Genomic DNA, 23,304 nt, shown 5'->3' with positions numbered 1-23,304 from the left:
GGGACAGTCCAGAACAAGCCACAAGGAGAAAGCTTCCTGATAAATAATACTGCCAATTTAAAGATCACACCAAATTATTCGTTTTCCTGTTAAAAAAGCGATTGTAGGCCATCAAAGAATAAATTGATAAGTACCCTGATAATTTTCAAGTAAAATACTAATGTTTTTTCACGATGTCCGAGTACGTGTTCTTGTGAATAAGTCCTGACATTATTGCATTTCGTCTATATATATATTATCAAGACAAAAGCAGGTGAATGAACACGCGTTCCGATAGAATTACATATTTACCAATATTTTATCAGGAAGTGAATCGCAGTCCCGTTTTTAACAGGGTGACTAATAATTTGAAGAGATTTTCAATAAATCAGCATTACTCATTTTTCTCCTAGTAGCTTGACAAAATTATTATTTTGTTGTTTTTAACAGCATATTAAATTGTCCTTAGTTTCTTTTAATGGTAGAAGAAGACGGGAACGCTCTAGGAAGACATGGCACGATCAAGTGAACCAGATACTTGAGTCGCGCCATGTCAAGAGTCGGAATAACTGAAGAAAATGTCGATCTATGAATGAAGCAAATAATGTGCGCCAAGACCGAGTTGTTTGTCGGTCAACGTCTCTGCCTACCCCTGTGTGAAAATTGCGTGATGGTTATTTAGTTAGTCACACTTTTATTAGCTAACTTTGCTCTCAGAGGAATATTAAAAACACAGGAAATGTGTGTAGGAAAATTTTAGGTGGAGTTGTCGTATGTTTAAGCCCCTATACTCTATGAGGAGTCATATTGTATTCATATTTTTGATGAAATTTCTTATTATATTCCTATCATGCATATAATGCAAAAAATAAAATAAAAAACAGGATGTGAATAGATAAATAAATAAATTAAAGATCGAATGCTAAAATTAATTGATTACAAATTTTTGCAAGGGTGATGTCGGTGAATTTGTATTAATTCACAGTTTGAATAAACAAATGTATATTTAAAACTTAAATGAAAAATAATAATAAGTGGATGATACTCTCAGTATCGCCCTGGTGTAAAACCACCATTCAGAATTGAAACATTGCTTAAAATGGTTTTAAGTGTCACCGTGTTTGGGTGACCAGATCTGAATAGCCATATACTGACCACCTTCCTTTTCCCATTCTCCTCCCCCTCCCCATAAGTTTCAGCCTCACAGCATTCACATTGATTGATGATGCCGTAGACTCACTGGCTCCAGAAAGTTGGGAGAAGTTGTGACTATTGTGCGGAACTCACATAAAACAGAGCAGCAATTGCCCTAACATTATTTAAATTAATAGCACACATTATTACTACACATTTTTGAGGAATCGTGTTTTTTTATTAGCCAACCTTCGCGGATTTTCCTTTAAGGGAAGGTTCTCCTAGCACTCCTTTCTTCGTTCTTCCACTCCACATGCTTTAATTATCCTTTTGATAGGTACTTCAAAAATATATATTCAACTCACCCCTTTGTTGCCTTTCAGCAGATGTATTACAATGCGCCAAAAACAACACCAGCAAAAGTAACCCAAATAATCGGAATAAACCCATATTTATAAAAAACTAAAACCAAACAGTGTAATATTATTATTATTTTATCCACTAAACTGCAAACGATATAACTACTCCACTATGTTTTAACTGTCTTCGTGTGTTACCATTGAACTTGTAACACCAAATGGCCAAAAAAAGGGCACATAAAGGTTTTTATACAGGTCTTTGACCAGAGCCCTGAGGTAAACCGAAGGGTTCTTGCGCAATATGGACGCTACGGTGTAATCTCGGATGTTAGAGATTCCAGACAGGCAGAGGCCGGTTTTAATTGACTGTTAGATAAATTACATCACCGATGCGTTTATTTTTTGAGGTACCTAATTATGGACCCACCATTAATCAAATTGAAAAATAAGAGTTGAGTACCGCTACCCACTCGTGTGAAATACACATTCCTGTTTTGGAGATTGGTTGTGTTACCAAGAGTAAACACTCTGTCCGCAAATAAGCTGTCAGTTTTATTTTAGTTAGTTTTATTAATAAAAAATTTAGGGGTAAACTAACTTTAAGAATAATCTGTAATCTTTACTATTATAAACTAACAGCTTGCAATTAAGAGGAAGCTACATGCCAAAAATGTGTATATTCTTGGTATACCTTATATTGTAGGTAATAGGCATTCAAATCGCTTGACAAACGGAGTCTAGAAACGTTCGATTTCAAGCACAAAACTGGTTTTTAATTATTTTGTAAATAATTTTATAATAAAGCAAATAAGCTAATCAAGTGAAACTGTCACAGATAATCTTAGCTATAATATTGTATTTTTTAAAAGTTGTTTCCTTTACGCGTTCATACATTTCTATTGAAAAAATGTTTTTTTAGTAGTTTACATTGATATTTTTTATTGAGTTATTTTATTTTTTTATTTGCATTCTACTCAAGCGAATCGATAGGAATACCTTTTTACATAAAGAATTTTTATTCTCATTTTCTTGAATTTAACTTTATGATCACAGACTATACTCTTATAGCCCTTGACGGCCTCCGTGGTCGAAGGTTAAGGCTCTCGAATACGAATTCGGATGTCATGGTTTCGAATCCCAGCGTGTGCAAGAGAATTTATCTTGATTGTTTTATTTGTATTTTATTATTTTAATTGTATGTCTTTGAATTGTAGTACATTAAAATGTTATTCTTCTGTATCTATTTGATGGTGTCTTCTCGTTATATGGGGAAGATGACCTGTTGACAAACAGTCAGTTTCTTCAAACTATTGCAGTTTTGCTGGTGTTTATATTGTAGAATAAAATACATTTAAAAAATTTCAATTCATTAATTTAAAACCAATGTAGGGGGTATTTGAGTCACGTTCCTAGACAGTGGTAGGTACCTTCAGTATCGCCCTGGTGAAACACTGCCATTCATATCCAAACGTTTCTTGAAATGGCTTTTGCCTTGTTTGATTACAAGATCTGAATAGCCAGATACTTCCCCACACCACTAACTTCATGTGTAGTTAATGTATATCCATATAAAGTACTCTCTTTTTTCAACTCTGGATATTAATTATGTTAAACACACTCCGAGCTCTGACTAAAGCATTCGAATGACTTGATCCTGCCATTGCTTTCTGGGGATTTGTTCCGGGCGTGGTGGAAGGTTATAGCTTACCTTCGATATAAGAGACGCCCAGAAAAAATAAGAAAAAGGCGTGTTCGCCTTGGTCATGGCAGCTTTAAATGTCGTCAAATGAACAGCGACATGAAAGCCATTATCAATTGATACTGTCGAATTTGGCAGCCATCTCTGGACCGGAGCCCCTAAATACCTGAAAAAAACCCTTGACTCTGTGCAAAAACGGGCGGTCCGTTTTATAGATTCCCCAATCTTAATAAACGGACTGCAATCTTTAGGGCACAGGCGTCAGGTGGGTATGCTGTCCTTGTTCTATCGGTATTACAACGGAAGATGCTCTGAGGAACTAGCGTCATTGATCCCTTCGGCACCGGTGCGTAGTCGGGATACACGCCAAACGCGCGCCTAACATTTGTACACGGTTGACATTTGTCACATGAGAACGGGTCGCTTCTACGATAAGTTCAACAGCTCGGCTGTGGAACGAACTGCCGGCCTCTGTGTTTCCTCCCTCCTACAACATGGGACTCTTCAAGACCCATGTTCACTCCTTCCTCTCCTCAAAAAGACCCTCCACACAGCATCCCCAAAGATGACATAGGCCCTGAGGGAAATTATTTTCTTCAGGGCCTCCTGTGTGGAGTTAATATAAAAAAAAATTCCGCCTTTGTCATCTTTGAAATGAAAGAAAGATCTGGGAAGGATAAATATATGAGGGATGGGTTGGAATTTGCCACTGCAATGCAAAGCGATGGGTCGAGAGAGTCCTATTGGAGAGGTAAAAAGTTCTTCCTCAACCAGTCTCCACAAATTCACTAGGTGGCCAGGCGCATCCACCACCAAGACCTAATCATCCTCACACCGAGAACCCAGGCAACCCTGCTGTATCGAACATGAAAACACGAATTAATTGCATTTAATATTATAAAATTTACGAGTTGAAAAATGCACCACAATAATCGGTTACTAGGCGAATCGAGCCGGAGAAAAATCAAAATATTGACAAACCAGTCGCCGTGCGAAATTATTATTCTCACCTAAAAACACCTGCGTCTGAAACGAAAACGAGTTGTGGTAAAGATATTTACGTCACAACGTCACGTTAAGATAGTGGCTTGCTAGAGAAATTATAAATAGCTAAAAACACTACAATAATCGGCAGTCAAATTTCAAAAATTAACACGAGTGGACGGAAAACCTCCAGTTAAAACGCGATCTGTTAATTATAATTATAAATTCCTGAGTGTCTACTGAAATCTGTAGTCGCTTCTGTTCCTCCATCACGGCACAATCATTTTAAAGATTACAACTATTTCTAACGAGCTGTTTATGGCCGGCACTTTATCAGCTGAGTCAGACGCATCTGTCATCATTACAAGAATGGGGCGTCTCCGTGTGCTGGCTCTTATAATCAAACGACTGAACTGCCCACTGCCGGTGATCACCTTGAGGCGAGCCAATCTCGCTGCATTGATGCTGACAACCTAAAGGCTGACGAATACCTGCTGGCTACCGACTGAACTTCCCACTGCCGGTGATCACCTTGAGGCGAGCCAATCTCGCTGCATTGATGCTGACAACCTAAAGGCTGACGAATACCTGCTGGCTACCGACTGAACTTCCCACTGCCGGTGATCACCTTGAGGCGAGCCAATCTCGCTGCATTGATGCTGACAACCTAAAGGCTGACGAATACCTGCTGGCTACCGACTGAACTTCCCACTGCCGGTGATCACCTTGAGGCGAGCCAATCTCGCTGCATTGATGCTGACAACCTAAAGGCTGACGAATACCTGCTGGCTACCGACTGAACTTCCCACTGCCGGTGATCACCTTGAGGCGAGCCAATCTCGCTGCATTGATGCTGACAACCTAAAGGCTGACGAATACCTGCTGGCTACCGACTGAACTTCCCACTGCCGGTGATCACCTTGAGGCGAGCCAATCTCGCTGCATTGATGCTGACAACCTAAAGGCTGACGAATACCTGCTGGCTACCGACTGAACTGCCCACTGCCGGTGATCACCTTGAGGCGAGCCAATCTCGCTGCATTGATGCTGACAACCTAAAGGCTGACGAATACCTGCTGGCTACCGACTGAACTTCCCACTGCCGGTGATCACCTTGAGGCGAGCCAATCTCGCTGCATTGATGCTGACAACCTAAAGGCTGACGAATACCTGCTGGCTACCGACTGAACTTCCCACTGCCGGTGATCACCTTGAGGCGAGCCAATCTCGCTGCATTGATGCTGACAACCTAAAGGCTGACGAATACCTGCTGGCTACCGACTGAACTGCCCACTGCCGGTGATCACCTTGAGGCGAGCCAATCTCGCTGCATTGATGCTGACAACCTAAAGGCTGACGAATACCTGCTGGCTACCGACTGAACTGCCCACTGCCGGTGATCACCTTGAGGCGAGCCAATCTCGCTGCATTGATGCTGACAACCTAAAGGCTGACGAATACCTGCTGGCTACCGACTGAACTGCCCACTGCCGGTGATCACCTTGAGGCGAGCCAATCTCGCTGCATTGATGCTGACAACCTAAAGGCTGACGAATACCTGCTGGCTACCGACTGAACTTCCCACTGCCGGTGATCACCTTGAGGCGAGCCAATCTCGCTGCATTGATGCTGACAACCTAAAGGCTGACGAATACCTGCTGGCTACCGACTGAACTGCCCACTGCCGGTGATCACCTTGAGGCGAGCCAATCTCGCTGCATTGATGCTGACAACCTAAAGGCTGACGAATACCTGCTGGCTACCGACTGAACTTCCCACTGCCGGTGATCACCTTGAGGCGAGCCAATCTCGCTGCATTGATGCTGACAACCTAAAGGCTGACGAATACCTGCTGGCTACCGACTGAACTTCCCACTGCCGGTGATCACCTTGAGGCGAGCCAATCTCGCTGCATTGATGCTGACAACCTAAAGGCTGACGAATACCTGCTGGCTACCGACTGAACTGCCCACTGCCGGTGATCACCTTGAGGCGAGCCAATCTCGCTGCATTGATGCTGACAACCTAAAGGCTGACGAATACCTGCTGGCTACCGACTGAACTTCCCACTGCCGGTGATCACCTTGAGGCGAGCCAATCTCGCTGCATTGATGCTGACAACCTAAAGGCTAACGAATACCTGCTGGCTACCGACTGAACTGCCCACTGCCGGTGATCACCTTGAGGCGAGCCAATCTCGCTGCATTGATGCTGACAACCTAAAGGCTGACGAATACCTGCTGGCTACCGACTGAACTTCCCACTGCCGGTGATCACCTTGAGGCGAGCCAATCTCGCTGCATTGATGCTGACAACCTAAAGGCTGACGAATACCTGCTGGCTACCGACTGAACTTCCCACTGCCGGTGATCACCTTGAGGCGAGCCAATCTCGCTGCATTGATGCTGACAACCTAAAGGCTGACGAATACCTGCTGGCTACCGACTGAACTGCCCACTGCCGGTGATCACCTTAAGGCGAGCCAATCTCGCTGCATTGATGCTGACAACCTAAAGGCTGACGAATACCTGCTGGCTACCGACTGAACTTCCCACTGCCGGTGATCACCTTGAGGCGAGCCAATCTCGCTGCATTGATGCTGACAACCTAAAGGCTGACGAATACCTGCTGGCTACCGACTGAACTGCCCACTGCCGGTGATCACCTTGAGGCGAGCCAATCTCGCTGCATTGATGCTGACAACCTAAAGGCTGACGAATACCTGCTGGCTACCGACTGAACTTCCCACTGCCGGTGATCACCTTGAGGCGAGCCAATCTCGCTGCATTGATGCTGACAACCTAAAGGCTGACGAATACCTGCTGGCTACCGACTGAACTGCCCACTGCCGGTGATCACCTTGAGGCGAGCCAATCTCGCTGCATTGATGCTGACAACCTAAAGGCTGACGAATACCTGCTGGCTACCGACTGAACTTCCCACTGCCGGTGATCACCTTGAGGCGAGCCAATCTCGCTGCATTGATGCTGACAACCTAAAGGCTGACGAATACCTGCTGGCTACCGACTGAACTTCCCACTGCCGGTGATCACCTTGAGGCGAGCCAATCTCGCTGCATTGATGCTGACAACCTAAAGGCTGACGAATACCTGCTGGCTACCGACTGAACTTCCCACTGCCGGTGATCACCTTGAGGCGAGCCAATCTCGCTGCATTGATGCTGACAACCTAAAGGCTGACGAATACCTGCTGGCTACCGACTGAACTTCCCACTGCCGGTGATCACCTTGAGGCGGGCCAATCTCGCTGCATTGATGCTGACAACCTAAAGGCTGACGAATACCTGCTGGCTACCGACTGAACTTCCCACTGCCGGTGATCACCTTGAGGCGAGCCAATCCCTGCTGCATTGATGCTGACAACCTAAAGGCTGACAAATACCTGCTGGCTACCGACTGAACTGCCCACTGCCGGTGATCACCTAGAGGCTGGCCAATCCCTGCTGCATTGATGCTGACAACCTAGAAGCCGGCCAATTCTTCCTGACTACCAACTGAATTAGCCATTGATGCTGAACACCTAGAGGCTGGCCAATTCTTCCTGGCTACCGACTAAATTAGCCATTGATGCTGACAACCTAGAAGCTGGCCGATTCCTGCTGGCTACCAATTGAACTGGCCACTGCTGCAGCAGTCGCCCACGCCATTTGCTGTATCGTATGGCGCGATGATGCACAATGTGCTCCAATCTGAAATTATCGCTGAAAAGATTCCGGTTGTATCAGTTTTCTATCTGTGTTTTAAATCCCAGTTGTATTGAAATACATATAACTATTTCTGGTGAATTGGGCTGGCTGTAAAAAATAGGAAGTACCTATAAGCTACACCCCTTTGTACATTCTGTATACCAATACAAAACTTGTAATTAAAATTTAGAATTTTGATTCGAATCGTCTTTCTTTTATGATGGTTTGGATAGAACACATCACGGTGTTTTACTTAAATCATTACCCAGGTTGAGGGCTGATGTGTGCCGGTGCTTATTATTTACAGTATTTTCTTGTGCAGGCAAACACGTCCCGTACACCTGCTAAGTCACCAAACGTGGTTAACCACTTGGGGTGACCTGTGGCAGAGATGTTGATTATCCAATGAATGGCACCCATACGAAATCCTCTCAAATTGAAAGGGCTCAAAGTCAAAGATTGAAATTTCTTTGCTAATACAGTCCAGGTTTTTTTCAAATATTTTGGGGATTCCAGAACAGAGGTGGCTGCCAAATTCAACAGTGGGATGCACAGTCAGCAGCTGTGCACTATTACCATGATACACCCAGTTTCCGAGAAGCAAATTCAAACAGGGATTATAAAAGGGATTATGATTAACCAAGTTACCAAGGTATTTTAATAAATTCATAACAATATACTTATCTATTATAATCATGTTTTATTACCAATCTGGAATTCATCGTATTGTAATATCTTCTTAAATCATAACCAACATTTTACATATTTGGCATTTAAATACAAAAATGTACCGTTTAACGTTCTAACATTGGCACTTCGTTAAAAATATATAAAAATACCCGTCGATTTACAAGTCTTAAATTTAGGAGATCAAAACTCTGAACTATAACGGCTCAAGTAAGATTGAAAATAATTACTATAAATGTTAAAAACTTAAGGCGAAGCTTAATGCCAAATCACTATTTGATTAATCTTTATAACGAATTGGTGTACATTATGTATACCAAAAAATATGCTTTAGATAAATTGAAAGTTTTCCTATCGTTTCGCTCGAGTAGAATACAAATAAAAAAATAAATTACTCAATAAAAAATATAACTGCAAACTACTAAAAAAAATTTTTTTCTATAGAAATGTATGAACGCATAAAGGAAACAACTTTAAAAAAATACAATATTATAGCTAAAATTATCTGTGACAGTTTCACTTGATTAAATTTTTCGCTTTCTTATAAAATTATTTACAAAATAAATAAAAACCAGTTTTTTGCTTGAAATCGAACGTTTCTAGACTTCGTTTGTCAAGCGATTTTAATGCCTATTACCTACGATATAAGGTATACCAAGAATATACACATTTTTTGGCTTGTAGCTTCCCCTTAAAGCCCTAATAATTACCACGAAGTAACGAAAACTCATGTGTTTTAGTTTGAAGGTTCAATTTGCCCTATCAAATCTCTAATATTAAGATCTTAACGACATAAGTGATGAAGTTGTTTAAAAATATTATAATGGACGGACCTACAGTCGTCTTTGCCCTAGCAGGCCTAGAAAATCGAACTTTCCTAGGGTTTATTTAAATTATTTCTGACGAACTCATTACTAAAATGTCAAATATTTCTACAGGAATCCTTCGGGAAGTTACTAATTCATCTTCTAGAAAAACTAAATCTGGTACTTATGTCTATTTTTATAGTTGAAAAACGTTTTATAAAAATTTTAAATCGTTTTACTTTTAAAGTCCTGTTTTTATTTATCCTAAATATAAATAATTTACATCCGCAGAGATCCCTCTAGAAAAAAAATGAGATTTTAATAATAAAATGTGAGCGTCGAGCAAACCGCCGTTATTAGAGTCTTGCCGTCTTAACGAGTAAGATTAATTAGGGGCGCTTAGATGGTTTGAGCGTGCAGCATGAATAAACGAAGAAGGGACTCTAAGGTTGTGGTTAGGATGCAAATATTAATGTTAGAAGAATTCGGGGACGACCAAGAGCGACATGACACCACCAAGTGAATCAAACAGATAATAACTTTTGTAACCACGATGAAAGATTATGATATAAACAGATATATTTAACAATAAAATAAAAACACCTTTTACCTCGGAACACTTATTTTATCAGTTATAAATTCACGTCATGGAAGATTCAACACTATTTCAAACTCACAAATTTATCAAATGCTATAATTTGGATAACTGGATAAATGATACAAAGATCAAAATAAGGTTTGTGGCTATTCACCTAAATATAAGATCACTAAAAAAGAATTTTAATTCATTTACTGCACAAATTAATGACGTTCTGCAGTTTATTGACGTAATCTTTCGAACGGAAATAAATACTAAAAACGAAACAATATCTATGTTCAATATTCCAAACTTCAAAAAGAAAAAAGTACTACACAATTACTTTTTAATTTCACTGACCATATTAATTGTCATTTAAATGAAAAATATTACGTTGGTATAATTTTTATAGACTTTAAAAAGGCCTTTGACACATTGGACCATCAAACATTACTAAAGGCAATGGAAGAATGTAGTATTAGAGGTCCTTTAAATAAAATGTTTAATAATTATCTGTTAAATAGAAAAATTAAAGTTAAAATTGACGGAATTTTCAGTGATGAAATGTTAACAGACACTGGAGTAGCAACAGGGTCGATATCGGGACCTACGTGTTATACACGGTGTCCGGAAACTCGTAGTACAAGCGGGAAACTGGAGAATCTACACCACATGGGGAACCCAAAAAAACATAAAGTTTTTTGATTTGAGCATTTTCAAAAAAAAAAAAAAAACAAAAAAAAATTTTTCGGCTATTTTAGGGTTAAAGTTTTTTCTGGTGTTTAGGGTTGAATAACAGATGTTTTAACCCTGCAGAGCAGAAATATTTTATGATTACACCGGGTTAAATGAAGGGTGATTTCAAAATAATGCTTCAAATCCGAGTTTCTTCATTTGTTTTACTTTCAAATAGTTTTAATTAGTTGGGTACTTTGATCTTCAGTAATAATTTATAAGAATTTGATTAAAAAAAAAAAAAAAATCAACTTCAAACTCGATTTACTCGATAACGAAAGCTCAAATAAAAAAAAAATATACTACAAAATCGACTCCAAATGTGATGTAGATTCACCAGTTTCCCGCTTGTACTACGAGTTTCCGGACACCCTGTATAATGCAAGTAAACAGTTTACCTAACGTAATAAAACGTTGTAAATGTTACATGTTTGCAGATGATACTTGCATCATATGGGCTGACAGAAATCTACAGAAAATTGAGGAAATTTTACAAACAGACCTAAATAACATAATTAAATGGTCCCACGACAATGGAATTATTATTAATGCAAAAAAACAAAATATTTGCTTATACACTCTCCATATGCAAGTTGTCAGAATAAAGAACTGCATTTAAAAAGTCATTCATACGATTGTTTACACACAAAAAACCAATCTCTGCCATGTAAATGCCCAAACATAGAAAAAGTTTACCAATATACATACCTTGGTCTTACAATAGATGTCAATTTTAACTGGTCAAATCACATTGAAAATGTATGTAATAGATTAAGATCCATATTAGGGAAATTTTACCACCTAAAAAACTTTGTTAATAAAAATATATTATACTGTATAAGATCCATATTAGGGAAATTTTACCACCTAAAAAACTTTGTTAATAAAAATATATTATATTTTATTAATACATTATCGGAATCAATTATAAGATACGGTCGATACGGAGTAAATAGTTACGGATTAACGTTTAAAACGTACTTAAATAAAATAGAACAATTACAAATCTGTTTCCTAAAATTGATATCTGCAAAAAAAAATACAATTATGTGAAGGCGATTATAAAAAAATGTTCTCTTTGTGTAATGTGCTCTCTATACATAGTAGGATAGATTACCAACTAACGCTAGATGAATTCTGGAACACAGAATTCAAAAAACCTGTAAACCATAACTACCCTACTAGGCATAGAGAAGCACAAATGTTTAGTATTAAAATATCGCAAAATGTATACGGAGATAGAACAAAAAGACATAAAATTCCGGAATTATTTAACGCATTTCCTGAAGACATTAAAAATGAGACATCTTAGGTATTCAAAAATCAACACGAAAATTAGATCGTTCCAGAGATGTGCAAAATGGGTACCCAAAACCATTTGAAATGCAAAATGGAAATACGTCAAAACTTTTCCATTTGAAAATGCAAAATGCAAAATGGTTTTTAGAAAAGCATTTCAAATGCAAAATGCAAAATACCTATTTTCAAAATGCATTGAAAATGCAAAATGGTTTCTCAGGTCAAACAATCAAAATAATTATAGAATTTTTAAACAATTTTGTCATTTAATAATGGACATCAATGTAAAATATGATTTAAGATTTTCACGACCAAAAGTATTTTTGTTATTTGTTTTTGGGGTATTATGCCGTGTTGCGCTAACTCCTTCTTTAGCCAACGTTTCGGACAGCATTGCAGTGTCCATCATCACATATGTCCACCACACATCTGCCCTGATGATGGACACTGCAATGCTGTCCGAAACATTGGCTAAAGAAGGAGTTAGCGCAACACGGCATAATACCCCAAAAACAAATAACAAAAAAGACATCAATGTAGAACAAACATATTACATGATGGTAAATCCAAAAACACCACGACTACGGATTATGAAACGACAAAAAATTTGCGCGGGACTAATGTTGCCAACGTAAAAACATAGAAACTGCTATCTAACATTTAATATTACAGCGTCATGGCCCCATTTTCAGTATTTGAATCAGTATTTTTTGTAATGGTATCACTCAATTGCCAGGGCTCCTACCAGGGAGCAACTTGACAAATGTAAATTATCTCTCATAGCGAGGTTGAGGACCGACTGATATTTGAAATTTATTATGAAAAAAAGATGAGTGGAGATAGTAGGAAGAATGTTGCAAAAAAGCATTTAAAATGGAAAATGCATTGAGAAAAGCATTTAAAATGCAAAATGGTTTTTAGAAAAGCATTTGAAATGCAAAATGGAAAATACCTATTTTGCATTGTGCATTTCCATTTGAAATGGATTTATTTGAAATAAAGCACATCTCTGGATCGTTCTACCTCCGTGACACATAAAAACAAATAATTGAGGATAAATGCCTAGATTTGTGAAAACCAAATAATATCAAAAACAAATAAATATTGTGAAAAATACCTAGAACTGTTAACCATTGTTAAAAATAAAACAATTACTATCGTACATTATGATCATAAGCATTATAATAATTAGTAAGTATTTTTATATTTGATATATACTATTAAGTAAATATTATGTATTACGCATCAAGATATCAAGTTGAGATTTAAATATATTATTATAAGCAAATAAATAGAAAAAATGAGAGATTTCTTACATTAAAACTGATTGATCAGTTTTGTAGGATTTAAGTAAGATAAAATATTGTAAAAATAAATAAAAAACTGAATAAACACATAAAAAAAAAATACATGAATCGGGTCATGTCAAGAATCAGAATGACAGGAGGGTATGGGAGAGACGATGTATGAACGTGAACGAAGCGAGGAGTGTGTACCATGACCGTGAATATGTTTGTAAATAATAAAATTAGATAAAGACTGGAAATTCGTAATAAATTGTACAACGCTCATTATTTTTATTAAGTTCGTATGTAATTTTTTTTAAATTTTCCCTAATTTTGTTGCCGCACATCTCGATATACGAATTCCCTAGTAAGATGAGCGGCTTATAATTTTATTGTAATAGTTATACTATTTTTTTAACAAATAAAGATTCAGATAATCTCTATATTAATGTGTACAAGTATCTATCTTCACGTTGATAATCATTTACACTTTGTTTGCTACTTAATATTTGAAACAACTTCCGTCTCAGATGGAATGCAGTATATCCAGATTATGTCAGCATCAGCATCTGCAGTAAGTACCAGTTACTCCATCTTACTATCATTATCTCATGGTAGATCAATCCATGAAGGTCTGAAGGTCGATGCAATTAACAAATGGCCATTTAGTTCGGCTGAGAGATGCGTTGGCGGTCATTACTTTCTAACTATAATAGCCGAATACATCCTAAGGTTGCAGCATCAGCGGGGTACTTCATGGGATGAAGTCGTAAAACATAATGTAACGTCCAAAATAAAACTATGATAATATTTATATTATTTTCGACTGCCTCCGGTTGGGTAAGCCGTAGATCGCGGGTTCAATTCCCGGGGTGCTTTAAATATTATTAGTTTAATTTATGTTATTTCATCATTTACTCTTTTCAAATAACAAATAATTATAAGCAATAATTAGTCGCTTGAAATAACAATACAAATTGTAAAAACCTCCCGAGTAAAAATAAATGCCGCCAATGGGAATTGAACCCGTACCTTCTGATCCGGTCAGGTGCTCTGAACCACTGAGCTATCTCGGCTTATTTCCAACCCGCCAAATAATTCAATATGGACTAGTACCTCAATCAAGAATTACTGCTTATTATTTATTATTTTATTGCTTATAATTATTTGTTATCCTTTATGCTATGCATAAAACCTTGTCTTATAAACATTAGTTTATCATTTAAAAAAATAATAATCTTTTCAAATAATCTACTGTATATTTGCGGCACGTTTCAGGGTGGAATATACCCTCAGACCACCATTCAGACTGGAAATGTTTTTATTTTATTTATTTATTTGGTACTATATTTTTTACATTTCAAAGTTTTCCAGTAATGTTGGCCATACTGGGTGGCTTGCCCGTGCTGAGGCCTTCATTTTATAATATGAAAATATAATCTACATAATACATTTAAAATGTGATCTTGTGTGTTTTTGAGTGATTTGAGTTTATATTGATTTTGTGTGTTACGTGTAGCTTTTATTTTATTGACCGTGTTTGGTGACTAGACCAGAATTAACAGGTAGTTCCTTACCTCTTTCCTTTCCCAACCAGGGTCAGCCCTGAGCCAAATGGCCCCTTGTCAAAACCAGTTAGTTAGGTACTCCAGGTAGGTAATTACTGTAATCGATAATATTCGGATTGTTTTTATTTTTGTGTAGCGCCGTTTTTATGAAAAATAATCTCAAGGGCGATGTGTTAGAACTGTTAACTGTTAAGCGTCAGGTATTATTTGCGCTTTTGAGCGGACCTGCTCCCAACTACCTCCAGGCTCACAACATACATACATACTCTTGTGTGGTTTCACTGCTACTGGCACCTCGCACAGCGTGCCACTGGCACACTATTGAATGGCATACGAGTTACTGGCACGCCATGTACTAGCTGCGACACGATACACATGCCACTGGCACGCTGACGACCGTTACTGGCATGTATATCCGCGGCTTTATTACTAGTTCCCAGTAATACAAGATTCATAAATAAACGCGATAATAACACATGAAAGCTAGGTGAAGCCCAAAACCTCGTTATCGCTGGCGATCGAAATCATTTAGTAGAAAACTTTCCCTTTAATATACTGCTGCAATAAACTATTACACAGTATGGTTAACATGTTTGCCCAGAAATGATTTATTTGTGTGTGTGTCATCTTAAGATATTTAAGTACCTACAGCCTGTTTTCATTGCACCAAATTAACAATTTCAACCTACACCCGTGCCATAGGTCACCCCAAGTGCGTTTGCCCACCTACTGCGTGGCGGGTCAGATCGGGAGAGACTGATTGAGGGAGACCTTTTGACCTATCCAGCCGGGCTCTCTCGGCCCATCGCCTTGCACCGCAGTGGGAAGGATTAGATCATACGTCCGTCACTTCTGGATACATTTTTTTTTTTTTTTTAAATTATTTTAATATAGATCATAGTTACATTAATACATACATTTTTTTGAAAAATATAATATTTAGGTACATAATTGCTCATGTATACCTTATCAGAAAAGAGGAGCTCTTGTGCCTGATAAGGGAGCCACGATTCTTACTTCAGTGATTCAATGTTATGTGTAAAATATAAATATAATATATCCATATATTTTTTTAATATAAGTTTTTTTTGAAAAAAAGTTTGATTTTATTGATTTGTTCTTGTTGGTTCGTAATACAGCGCAATTCGGAAGGGAGATTATTGTAGTTTTTTATGGCTTGGTAAATATAATGGTTTTGCATTTGAGTTGTTTTAAAGATTGGCGTAATAAATTGATTTCCATTTCTCATCAGTTTGTAAAATTCTTGATATTCTGTGTTATTTTTTTCTTTACACATTTTTATAATTGAAGTTTGCTTAAATATATCATCAATATTTGGTACTGGAAACATTTTAAAAAGCAATTTTGTTGGGAAAGTAGGGTTTTTTTAAGTATTACCTTTATAATAATTTTTTGCGAGACTTTTACTGAGTTTAGGTTGTTTTTATAAGATCCTCCCCAACCTATGATTCCGTAAATAAGCAGGGAGTGGACAAGAGCATAATATACATTTTTTAGTATTTTCACATTTAAAATATTTCTTAACCTAACAAATATATATATACATTTCCTTATTCTCTTTACTAACTCCGTAATATGGCTTTTCCATTTCAAATTTTCATCGATGATCACACCAAGATATTTAATTTCAGAAGAAGAGTTGATTACAGTACAAATAGGATTAAGTAGTTTACAGTTGACATTGTCACAATTTTCATCATGGATTATGATATTTACTTTGTGTTTAGGTATTTTTTGTAGTGAAAATAATACATATGTTGTTTTTTTGGCATTAAGTGTGAGTAGGTTATTATCAAACCATGATTTTAAGATATTAATACATTCATTTGCAAGTTTGTTAACTAGTTCCCATGTTTGACCTTTTATTAATAAAACAGTATCATCAGCATAAGAGATTAATTCACCTTTGATTTTCTGTTGGAAAATGTCATTTACATACATTAGAAATAGTAATGGTCCGAGGACCGTGCCTTGAGGAATGCCAAATGTACTTGTTAGTGGTGTACTAAAGGTTTGGTTTAATTTTACAATTTGAGGTATCTCTGTTAAGTAGCTTTCTATCCATTTAAGAGCTAAGTGGTCAATGCCATTTTCTTTTAATTTTAATATAAGTCTTTCATGGGAAATGCTGTCAAATGCTTTCTTTAAGTCAATAAAAATTCCTATACATTTATTTGATTTGTCCAGGGCACTCTGAATACTAGATGAAATTTTTGCAATGGCATCTTGGATACTTTTTCCCTCTGTGAAACCGAATTGATTTTCATTTATAATCGAGTATTTTTTTAAGAATGCAGTTAGTCTTTTTTTAACAATTTTTTCAAAAAATTTCGATATATTAGATAAGAGTGAAATGGGTCTATAATTAGAAATGTCCTCCGGGCTACCGGACTTAAATATTGGAGAGATTATGGTTTTCTTATACGTGCTCGGGAAAACTCCTGTCTTAAAGCTATTGTTTATAATATGAGAGATTGGTGTAGAAATATAATTTTTAATGATTTTTAGTGTTTTTACAGCGAGACCGTCAAATCCCGGAGCAGAACCACCTCGCATTTTTGATATAATTTGTACAATTTCAGACGGATTGGTTGGTTCGAAGAGTTCAAGTTTAGTTTCTATATTTGGAATATTTTCAATATACATCTTATTTATTTTTTTCACGGTATTTTTTTCTGCTAGACTCTTTCCGATATTTGCAAAGAATTCGTTAAAAGCGTTTGCTCCTTTTTTAGGTTCTTCAATACAGTTAATTATGTTATTGTTTTGTATTACACTCTTAATAGTATTACTTTTGGTATTTTGTTTATTTTCCATGATTTCATTGATTATATTCCAAACTTTCTTACTGTCATTTTCAGAATCATCAAGTTTATTTTTATAATAATTTTCTTTCGTGTTTTTTATGAGCGTGGTTAATTTATTTTTTTATTCTCTAAAATGAACATTTAATTTAATGTCTAGTGGTTTTTTTTTGTTTCTTTATAAAGCCATTCTTTGTGTCTTATGGACACAACAAGCCCATGTGTTATCCACGGTTTGATTTTACGAAATTTTGCTGTATTTCCTTTTGGAATAATTTTTTTTGAATTATTTATAAAGTTCGTTAATCTATTTTCAAATATTTTACAGCACTCGTTGACGTTATCACTTCGGAGAATATCTAACCATAATTCGGATGACAATTTATTTTTCAAAGATTCGATATTAACAACAGATATTTCTTTTTTATTATTAGCAGTTTGTCCGCAATGTTGGTTTATCGCCTGAGGTATTATTGAATTGTAATGTAGCGAAGTCATGTAGGTTTTTATAATTCCCGAGTTTAAATTATTTATATCTTTGATATTTGTGAAAATGTGATCAATGCATGATGGACGTTACCCATTGACGTTTCTGGTGTAAGAGTTTATACACGACACATAATTCAATTCCGCCATCATATTTAAGTAATTATCTTTATCGTTCGATGTATAATCGTGCGATATATTTAAATTAATGTCACCTAAAACTATTGTATTCGCGTTTCTGTAGTTTAATAACACATGTCTTAATTCTTCTATAAACAAACAGACAGTAGACGAGTGTGTTCTGTATAGAGAGATAATATCAATTTTTTTGTTATAACACTTCATTTGTACATGTAAGCAGTTTGTTCCATTCACATTAATTTCTTCCTCGCACAATATGTCACAATTATGTTGTACGAACATAACGATTCCACTGTTTTTGTTTATTCGGTTTGTAGTAGATACACAGGTATATCCCGGTATATAGTACGCCACTTCGCCACTTGAATGTGTTTCCGTTAACACAATGCAAGCGGGCTTCCTGAGATCATTATTTACTGTTGTCAAAAATTCATCCATGTTTCGTTCCAAACTTCTTATATTCATGTGTAGAATTAAAGGACTGAGATTGAGGTCGTTTTGGTGGGTACGATATTCTTGATAGCTGTTATATGTTTTTTCGTCGATATTATTTTTTTCGTCTAGTACGTTATATAAAAAATCTGTCATTTTTATTCGAAATCTATTCTGTCTCTTGCTACTTTGAGCATTTTATTTTTGTATTGACATAAGTTGCTGAAAGCTGTGTGGTCTGTTTTATTTTTCTCGCCATATTTCTTATTTTGCGATGTGCAATTTGCACAAACCGGTGTTTTTTCTCTTTCAGGGCATTTAGCAAATTAGCACATTGACCCCCAGATTCCTACCCACCCCTCATACCGTTTTACTTCCCAGAACTTTCTCTGATTCCTTTCCCTAAAAATACCCTCCACACAGCATCCCCAAAGATGACACAGGCTCTGAGGGATTTTTTTTTACTCAGGGCCTCCTGTGTGGAGCTGATATCTGCAATAAAACAGGTGAATACTCAAAATACAGGTCCAATTGAGAACAAATTATTCGAGAACATAATATATTTTTTACAAGGAAAAGCATATTTTTATGTGAAAGGTTTGCAAAAGCTTTTGTTCCACTTATTTCACAGACATTGTCAAACACTCAACAAGTGGCCATTCTTCGCCATTTCGTTTTTTGGCATTTAGAAAGTCCACTTAAAGCCCCCGCATACCCAATTTCTTTCACTTTAAGCCCCCGCATACCCAATTTCTATCACTTTAAGCCCCCGCATACCCAATTTCTATCACTTTAAGCCCCCGCATACCCAATTTCTATCACTTTAAGCCCCCGCATACCCAATTTCTATCACTTTAAGCCCCCGCATACCCACTTTCTATCACTTTAAGCCCCCGCATACCCAATTTCTACCACTTTAAGTACCCGCATACCCAATTTCTACCACTTTAAGCCCCTGCATACCCAATTTCTACCACTTTAAGCCCCCGCATACCCAATTTCTACCACTTTAAGTACCCGCATACCCAATTTCTACCACTTTAAGCCCCTGCATACCCAATTTCTACCACTTTAAGCCCCTGCATACCCAATTTCTACCACTTTAAGCCCCTGCATACCCAATTTCTACCACTTTAAGCCCCCGCATACCCAATTTCTACCACTTTAAGTACCCGCATACCCAATTTCTACCACTTTAAGCCCCCGCATACCCAATTTCTACCACTTTAAGCCCCTGCATACCCAATTTCTACCACTTTAAGTCCCCGCATACCCAATTTCTACCACTTTAAGCCCCCGCATACCCAATTTCTACCACTTTAAGCCCCCGCATACCCAATTTCTACCACTTTAAGCCCCCGCATACCAATTTCTATCACTTTAAGCCCCCGCATACCCAATTTTTACCGATTTATAACAAATTTCTACTCAAACTCTATAAGGTCCAAAACAATTTATGTTATTTTTTAAGATAATATATATATACATTTGTTACGCCGTGTCATTTAGTGTCATAGAAATGAAAAAAATCACAGTGTATCTTTAAATGCAACTAAAGCATTTTTCGAGAGATTTTTGCTCTATTTCAAACGATTTGTGTTTTAGCAAATATTTTCACAATTTTCGCTTAATTTTTTCCGTTTTTAATATTAGCGGGCTCTCTCCGATATTCGTATTTACATATCTCCCTTTCAAACCATCTTTGAACGCTTACTACGGGGCCTTAAATGCCGATTCTAGATGCGTTTCAGATATCTATCAAATTTCAATAAGCTGACGAGTTTAACAAAATGATCGTTGTTCTCTTCTGTTAATCAGAATTTGCTTAAAAGCTGAAACGGAATCGGCATTTAACGGGGACATTTCAACTGTCAAAAAACAAAATGGCGTTGAATGTCCATTTGATGTCAATGTTGCATTTGAATTTCTGTGAAAACACTGTAGTTTTACAAACGTTAATTAATAATTACTTGAACATTGATGGAAAGGCCTGAATACCCTATCGCATATTAACAATTGATTTCATACACTTTATTTTACCCTTTTGATTACCTTGATCCTACTTGATTATTTATTTGGTAGTTGAGCGCGGCTCACGTGCGTTTGGCGGCAACTAATGAAAGAAAATTATTTTTCGGTTGTCTTTTTTTTTATATTAACTCCACACAGGAGGCCCTGAAGAAAATAATTTCCCTCAGGGCCTATGTCATATTTGGGGATGCTGTGTGGAGGGTCTTTTTGTGAAGAGGAAGGAGTGAACATGGGTCTTGAAGAGTCCCATGTTGTAGGAGGGAGGAAACACAGAGGCCGGCAGTTCGTTCCACAGCCGAGCTGTTGAACTTAAGAACGAATCGTAGAAGCGACCCGTTCTCATGCGACAAATGTCAACCGTGTACAAATGTTGGGCGCGCGTTTGGCGTGTATCCCGACTACGCACCGGTGCCGAAGGGATCAATGACGCTAGTTCCTCAGAGCATCTTCCATTGTAATACCGATAGAACAAGGACAGCATACCTACCTGACGCCTGTGCTCTAAAGATTGCAGTCCGTTTGTTAAGATTGGGGAATCTATCAAACGGACCGCCCGTTTCTGCACAGAGTCAAGGGAAAGTCTGTCTTTGGAGTTTCAACCAATCAATAAAACTACGAACCAACCATTCGCGAGATCTGTCCAGGTCTTGAAGACGGATTCATCTGCCCACCAACTGCGTGACAGGTGGGATCGGCGAGGCCGGTTGAAGGAGAGAGACTATTTGACACTTCATTCTGTCTCTCTCGACCCATCGCCCACAGTGGGAGGGATATACTCATACTTCACTCCTGGATATACTGACCCCCAGTTTCCTACCAACCCCTCACACCTTCTTCTTTCCCAGAACTTTCTATTTTTCATTGCGGGTACTGTGACGTAACAACGAGTTTCCTGGATTGTGTAGCAGGTGTTGTGATGATGCAACTACAATGTATGGAAATGAGCTGTCATATTTATGGACATAAGCTTGACAAGCACTGGATTTATCAGATGCAAGGTGATTCGGGTGAACTGCTAGTTCTGTGAACAGTAGACCGTATGTTTCTAGTTATCTCGTATTTAATAAATCAAAGCTAAAATTTTACTCTGAAATCATAGGATTTGTAAGTAGGTACTTAAATATCTACCTACTTCATTTTTTTCTTTAAAGAAAGACAAACATTCCCGGGTTATGAATAACTTGACAATATTTGAAAATCTCCTACTACCACCACAGTAAGCGAAATATGTTGCTTGTGTTGTGATGGAGGACTTAACCAGCCGAGGAATTGAATTGAATTGAACTGGATGGGACCCAAACGCGATGTCAACTCAGCCACCGACCGGCATATATCATTTAATGTAACATTTAAAAAAATCAAATATAAGGAATTATACAATTTTTCCATAGAAACTTGACTATCTCAAATAAAATTCGATTTCCAAACTTTTTTAAGGCAGGTAGGTGTACCATAACACTGAAAAATGCGAATAAGAAATCCAAATAAAATTCGTTTTTCAAACTTTCTTACCTCCTCTGGCTAGATCCTCCGTCATTGCACAAGAAACATCTTCAGCTTGCAATGATAGTAGTAGAAGTTTTTCAAATATTGTCTTAATTATGAGCGTATGTAGAAAGGGGTGTAAGGAGAATGTAAATCGCGGAAGTGCATGATAGGAGAAGACATGGCACGATCAAGTGAATCAAATCCTTGAGTCACAATAACAGAAGAGTACTACTTATACAAATTGGTGATTTTCGAAGCAAATCTCTTTTTCAAACCCCACATATCTCACTTTGTCTCCCGCGCCAACAAAATGCTTGGATTTGATCATCGTGATGAGAGTTCGTTTACTAACAATGCGAAGAACACATGAAGCCTTTATTTACAGAACCCTAGAATATAGCTCCGTTATTAGGCCCCTTTCTGAACAAAATCATATCCTAAAAACAAAATGATGGAATGCTCGATATCAACACCAAAAGATTTTTTTTAACTGTTCACTGAAACTATAGTTATTCATTTTTATCAAAATAGGTTAAATTATATGTGCCTAGCAATCGTGGAAGATCCCATGCACTTTATATACTCTGATAGAGAGGACTTCTGCTCATCAGAACGCGCCAATCAACAGAGCGACTCAACCGCTTAACGATTCTACATTTTCAACGTCACTTACAGATACTTTACTATCTATCTTTTGTAAAACTGTAAAAATAGTAAAACTGCTCCCCCATGACATTGTATACTTACACGTACCTCAAACTGAGAACATGAATAAATAAATGTATAAGCAAGGAGTAAAGCAGTTAAATAAACCATTTTAAATCTTTACAATTGTTGTATTTCTACCTTAAAACTACACCCACTTTACTAGAATTCACAACATCAACATCAACACCTTACTTCAAAGCATTTATAACCATGATCAACGCGCCGCCCCGCACCAGGTAAACGTCAGCTATTATTTAATATTATTAACATAATAACTTATGTATTTAAAGCCAAATTTATTATTTTTCTAGTTGCATAACCCCAACCGAATAAAATATTATTAGCTCCGTGCGTGTTTCCGATCTGTGTGTTGT

At 37.3% G+C, this 23,304-nt stretch overlaps 1 protein-coding gene across 1 annotated transcript in view; it reads right to left on the bottom strand.

Moving 5' to 3' along the window:
• Window positions 1–22,271, bottom strand: part of LOC149410889 (uncharacterized) — a 36,799-nt gene extending 14,528 nt beyond the window's left edge. The window contains exon 1 of the mRNA XM_089647899.1: window positions 22,247–22,271. Within this exon, the coding sequence (XP_089504025.1) occupies window positions 22,247–22,271 (25 nt within the window). The remainder of the gene's footprint in view (window positions 1–22,246) is intronic.
• Between the last annotated feature and the right edge of the window lie 1,033 nt (window positions 22,272–23,304).

Source organism: Hesperophylax consimilis, chromosome 27, assembly GCF_061612785.1.
Source record: "Hesperophylax consimilis isolate HC1 chromosome 27, BYU_Hcon_1.0, whole genome shotgun sequence".
NCBI classification, from domain to species: Eukaryota; Metazoa; Arthropoda; class Insecta; order Trichoptera; family Limnephilidae; genus Hesperophylax; species Hesperophylax consimilis.
Note: the sequence above shows the minus strand (reverse complement) of the source record. Positions and strands in the feature narration are given on the sequence as shown.